A 6,863-nucleotide genomic window follows, 5' to 3' on the forward strand; every position below is an offset into this window, starting at 1 on the left:
GCGCCTTGATGCACATAATACTCCTTTCCGGGTTCGTTTCTATTCTGACCCTCAACATATATATCACCAGTATAGTCTTGACTACTAACTACGGGTACCAAGTGAGAACCTGTCAACACAACTTCCTCGGAGAGAGCCAACTTAAGTTGTGGTGTATTTATTTCAAGTAAAGGTGAGTTATAAAACATCAGCTTTTTGCAGTCTTTCAATACTGTAACATTGGGAAGCTCTGTAAAATTCTGACCAATGAGTAAAGGGTGTTGTAAAAGGTCGTCGTATACAGCATAAACGTCGATACGTGCATCAACGTCATCAATAGAAATCGTAACCTCAGATTTAAACAGCGGTAAAACACGACCGTTTCCAAAACCCTTTATCAATCAATCAATCAATCAATCAAAGCATTTATTTTCAGGCTACTAAGGCCCATAGATACATACCTTACAAACTAACATATATATACAATAATAAAAAACTTAAATACTAAAAAATCATTTTCGTGACGCAGTTTTCTGTTGCGGCGTCACTTGCTCTGGTGTAGGATTCGGCAGATTCCCACGGAACCGCCGAAATATCACACCCTTCGGCCAGAAGTCCGTGCTCGCGATGGCTTCCAGCAGCGGCCGCGGCACGCGCACCACAAACGAGCCGTAACCGGCAAATCAAGATAGGACTTATTTAGCTGTAACGATTCAGCAATTTTACACTGTATTAATGAGCAATCACTACCAAAGTCAATATATGATTTAAACGATTTATTATCAATATCGCATTGTTTTACAAATTTATCATTATTTCTCTCACGATCACTTGAGACGTTTAGAACTCTTTCTGTTCTAACGTTATCATTTTTGGACGCAGAACGATTTCGATAACAGTTTTCTTCAGTGTGTCCCAATTTCGAGCAAATTTTACATTTATTCGCGGCTTTCGGGCAGTTAGCAACTAGATGCCCTTCTTCGTTACAGTTGAAACACACCTTTTTTATATCCGTTGATGGCTTCTTATTCCTCTTGAAACATTTATTCGCCATATGTCCTTCGATACCACAATAGTAGCATTTAGCTTTCTTCTGTGAGATAGAGTTTTCAAATCTAGTAGTATATCCTCTCTTCCTTTGTGTTTGTGATATTAATACACCTTGAGGCTGCTGTAGTACAAAGTAGTGTAAAAGATCTTCTGGCTCTTGACACTTCAAAGCTGTGGCACTATTTCTCAGAGAAGTATTAGTTATTCCATGGATTAGACAATCGACAGCTTTCTTTCCTGTTATTCCACACCGATTCAATAGCATAAGTTTGTCGTAAAAATACGACCGCAAACTTTCTTCTGGGTCTGTCTTTCTACCAAACATCTCCTCGAGCAACAGAGCGAAATTATCATCAACGGGAAATGCACGCCTAAGTTTTTGTTGCCATTCTATGCAAGAGAAATCTAAACTGGGTTGGGAGTTGTACCAACTCTTGGCGGTGCCTCTTAATCTTTGGGTGGCACAGTGTGATGTCTGGCGATCAGTCCACTCATAAATCAAAGCGCACTCGTTTACTTTTCGCAACCAAATATCTATATTTTGTGCGCGACTGTCGGGATCAAACTCAGGTATAGCATTCAACATCTGTTGCATACTAAAAATTGGCTTACTACGTCCTGTTAGCGCATTAATAAAATCTGTAGCGTCAATCATGGCTCGACTCGTAGTTGTAACGCTGCTGCCACTAGATTCTATTATATCACTCTGTATGCGTCTACGTATAATGGGTGGTTCATCTTCATCTGACGAAGATGATATATTTAAGATCCTCTTCCTTCCTACTGCTAACTGCAGACCACTCGGCCCAGCTTCATTACTATCCGTCATGTCCTAAAACAAGTTAAGTACTATATGAGTTAAATGTTCATTAGATCCGTAACCAGATAAATGTTCCTATTCTTTGCAATATATTTAATATTATGTATTGTGTAGTATTTTTTTTTTTATTAATATGGAATACTTAATGCATAAAATGAACATTTGCAACAATGAAAAGCGTAAGTAAATACTTAATAAATACAGGCTTCATAATTGGTTCTAGTTTTCTTTACATCGATGTAACTTGCAAGTTTTATTTCTTAAGTAGGTATTGTTTATAGAAATTACTTTGTATTAAACACTAAACTGTATAAGTTATTTAGTTTCAAAACTAGATTGACAACAATGTTGCAATATGTTAATTTTATTACTTTAAAAAACAATGTTTCATCTTCGTTAATTCGGCAGGCCTAATATGGGTGGCTTTATCCACGGGACTAAATATCCGTCACTTTTGAACAAAGCGCGATTGAAAGTGGCGCGTACCGTTTTATCACGCTGTCACGTAGATAACGACCATCATATCCATACAGGTCAGTTAACCAGCCAACTGTACGAAATCCCTTGGATGATATTATATGATATTGATATTATACTACTTACAATTAGTAAAAGTAATTTCTAATCGTGAACTTGTACTTTTCTTTTTAGTCTTTATTATATCAATTTTATTAATGTTTATATATATACCTATTTTATTATTTATTTTTTTAGTAGCTCAAACACCATTTGGCAGTAACACCCAGATGCAATGTTTTGCTAATGCGAACGGCACTCAATACTTTACACAAATGTAATTAAATGTTCTTATTTCAAATTTGACTATGCTTATACTTTGTAATATATAAATTTGTAACATGTAAGTATTGATGTTTATTAATAAGCATGTTCCACTCAACTTCAATCATAAAATATATTATTATATTTATTAATATTTTAAGCTTAGTCAATTTAGATACATAAGATTATCAAACTCAACGAGGACTTGATTTGACCAGAAAGACAAAACAAATAGGTAAGTATATAACTTAATTACTTTGAAATACCTATACACGAGCATCACACAAAAGCCAGTCTTAACGACGCTTACTCATGTCATTCAAATGACCCTCTTTAACATTTTACCAAACTTAACATGTAACATGACACACGCTCGGTCATAGTGACGTATCCACGTCATTCCAAATTCAACTTCTATGTTGCATGCTCACTCAACTGACATTACCCAGTCCAACATCATAAACAAAAATGACGCCACCACGCCATACAGATAACACTTCCATGTACATAATACTAATGACGCCTCCACGTCATACTAAATCCAACTTCAAGGAAGTATAACCATGCCATACCAGAAGTATCTACGTCACACAAATCGCGCCTCTGCGCCACACAAATCGCGCCTCTGCGCCACACAAATGACAATTCCATGTCATGCAAACGACACCTCCATGTCACACAAATGACGCCTCCACGTCACATAAATGACGCCTCCACGTCACACAAAGGCCAGCACGTCATACAAATGACGCCAACGCATCACACAAATGACAAACCCATGTCACACAAATGACACCTCCATGTCACACAAACGACGCCAACGCATCATACAAATGACACCCATATGTAATAACCATATTAATAAAAATATATTCACAGTGAAGAAGAGGTATATAATTTGTTGGAAATCTTCAGTTCCAAGTTCAGTTTACTAAAAACTTTACAATTACCAATCTTGTAAAATAGTTTGTAAGTAAATAAATCTTACCTCAACGTTATATTATGTAACATCACCTAAGTATTATTTATTCTATGACTGGCTTAAGTAAAACAATATGCACCAAAACTTAATATGTACCTAGGTGTATTTATAATTTTATTAGTTATTTGTTTTACAAGGCAACAGAACTGTTGTTTTACGTCATCGTGCTAAAATTGATACCCCAGCAAACGAAATACTCCAAATTAAACCACGAGCGTAGCCAGTGATTCAAAAAGTCGAATCCTGAGCATTGCGAAGCACATGAATGTAACAAACCTAGCACCCAAATGAAATACAAACTTTTTCACTATACCAACGTGAGGATACTAATTATACGACATTACAAATCAAATCCAACTGAACGTGGATCTGAAGATATAGGTACTTTTTTTTTTAAAGATCATATTTAACATGGTAAGGAATCGTTATTATAGACATCATACGAAATCATGGCACAAAATAACCAAATATTTACAAAAAAAAAATACTTTACCATTCTTGTGGATAAAATGCTACCTTTTCATCGGTTTTTTTTTAAACATTTTTATGCATATTGTACACGTCGTTGTCTCAGTATTCACTACAATAATCTGATTGAGTTTATTGTATTAAAGCTTAATTAATTTATGTGGAAACATCCTATTTATTACATGGATGCGAAATGTTGAAAATGAACACAAATATCTACTTCTAGACTAAGTAATACCAATAAAGTGATAAAAGTACAAGATATAGTAGTTAAAATAACCCTTGTTATAAAAAATATTACATTCGTCTACCTACACATTCATATTCATTGCCAACCGCGCTGTGCCATTGGTTATTACTTGCATGCAATTATTATCTCAGCGGCTTAGGCATTTAGAGCCTGACACAATTAATAACAACACCGAAACAATTACTAACCGTTCATATTTCGAACGAATAAAATAAATATATAAGAAAACAGTTGACCTAAATAAAATAACGGTCATGATTAGGGTGTTTCATTTTTCCGAATTTTCGATTTTCATCTGACTTTGCTCGAATTCTTGTTCTAACTGATAAAAAAATATTATACGTTAAAAAAAATTAAAATCGGTCAACATTTAGAGGTTGCACAACATCAACAAAGATTTTTCAAATAACCAACGACTCTACATCGGAGGGTAGAAAATGGTTTAAGCGGCTACCATCAAAGCGGAGAGTAGTGTGATACTGAACCTTCTACATATAAATAAATTTTAAAATTAGTAGTAAACTTGGATTTTGGTTACTAGATAAATGTTCTAATTAAGATTTTTCAGTTTTTCCACCTGTTTCCAAAGGAAAAGTGCTTTTATCGTGTTTTAGACGCAAAATTCAGTTTTCTCATTCGATTTTAGTATCAGTTCATTATATTTTGTCATTTTAGAACATAGTTCATTTTCACGCAATGTATGGGGTTCTCACTCTACCTTTTCAACTTGTGCAACCTCTAAACGTTATTCGATTCTTTTGAAAATTGAAATAGATAGTTTTTAGTGTGGGGAGACTCCATTGGTGAGCAAAGTCAGGAAAAATATTACAACTTTTTTTTCTCCATACAATAGTGAATCACCCTAGTCATGATACTAAACTAATCGTAATAAAGATGTTTAATTACTCATTACATACAAGACCACTGTAATGTTAAGTATTAGCTACCCTCATATTTTTTTATAATATGCTAATCAATTGTTGTACAATTTAAACGTATTACAACTATTACAAGTACAATGAAAAGTAACTGCCACACGGTTATCAAAAGAATATCGGGTGGGTAGTTGAGAGTAGAACAATTGAGTGCTCATGGATTTACTTTTTGAATGCTACTTTCCGTTACACGTTCTTATCATTGCAATAACTTGAAATATAAGAATTACTACGGAAAATGACTAACAATTTAATTAACTCATCAAATCACTAAATTTGAAAGTTAAATTTAAACACAGGGTGAAATCCCAAAGAATAGAAAGTAGAAACACTTACTTTGAATTTGTAGACCGACGGTCATGAGCGTGAAGATCTGAGCACTTCTGAGATATTATAACTTCTAGTGGCAGGTTGACCCTCAGTTGCCTCCGATGTCCTTCCATCAGCTCGTCTCGATCAAAAGTGAGCTCCCAGCTATTCTCCGTTCCAGGTTCCGCTTACCCCTTCCACGTCAATCCAGTTTTTTATAGTATTGCCATACAATAATTAACATTTACCCTAAAACCTATCAGTAATCACCATGTTTTAATTAATTTCAATAAATATTATCAATCAAATCATGACACTATCCTATAATATAAATAAAAATATTATAATGAAGCCTATATGTACGTACGTATTTATTTAAGTATGTATGTATGTATGCAAGTATAAAAAGTTGACATACTATATGTCAAGTGGTGTCATATCGTTATGTATAAGTACCTATTTAATTAAATTATATTTTTTACGTTTCCCTTATCATTAAATTTGATTAGAATAGGTACCTAAGTAAAATTAAATAAGCTTTGTGACCTAAACGCGGTACTCGGTTGAAAAAGCTGTCATTAGATCACGATTGTATAAAATACTATTGACAAACCCAGAGTGCTTCTGCTTCGAAAGATAGTTTTAACGACCTAAAGCGTCACTTACAGGCTACAGCTTACGGTGAGATATTACTTCATTTGGAATAAATCTTCTATACATATAATAAAGCTGAAGAGGGTCGAAAGTCTGTACATGGAAGATATTTGAAAAAAAGTTGGCTGGGAATACTTAGAATTGATAACAGAACACGTTCCAACAGTTTTTTTAGAATGTTTGTCTGTTTATCTGTTTATCTGTTTATCTGTTTGTCTGTTTGTCTGTTTGTCTGTTTATTTGAACGCGCATCACGTGAAAACGGCTGAACGGATTTTGATGAAAACTTTACTAATCTGTTGAGAAAATCCCCGGCCAGGTTATAGGCTATAAAATTTCAACCCCTAAAAGGGGGGGTAGCCACAACACTCGATTGACTTAAGTTTTCTCCTGAATCGTATGCCTACTTAGGAAGGAGGGGCAAACTTTTTTCAAATATGTGCTAACACTATAGAGTACCCTGGTAAACTAACAGATGGCGCTGAATTTAATACGATGTGGCATAAATAAGCCACCGAGGAAGGATTTTGCTAAATTAACTCTAAGTTTAGAAGACCCCTCTTCTAAAAATTCAATCAATCGTACGGATAAAACAATTGAATTGATAATTGTGTTGATTTAATAATACAACAAAAT

General features: G+C 34.5%; 1 protein-coding gene across 1 annotated transcript; it reads right to left on the minus strand.

Moving 5' to 3' along the window:
• Positions 1-674: 674 nt before the first annotated feature.
• On the minus strand, positions 675-5,886 carry LOC134805922 (uncharacterized). The gene is made up of 3 exons (XM_063779112.1): positions 5,601-5,886; positions 916-1,861; positions 675-682 (listed from the first exon to the last, which is right to left on the minus strand). The coding sequence occupies exons 2-3, from the start codon at positions 1,856-1,858 to the stop codon at positions 675-677; spliced, it is 951 nt and encodes a 316-aa protein (XP_063635182.1). The 5' UTR covers positions 1,859-1,861; positions 5,601-5,886.
• Between the last annotated feature and the right edge of the window lie 977 nt (positions 5,887-6,863).

The sequence above is a fragment of the Cydia splendana genome, unplaced genomic scaffold, assembly GCF_910591565.1.
Source record: "Cydia splendana unplaced genomic scaffold, ilCydSple1.2 scaffold_81_ctg1, whole genome shotgun sequence".
NCBI lineage: Eukaryota > Metazoa > Arthropoda > Insecta > Lepidoptera > Tortricidae > Cydia > Cydia splendana.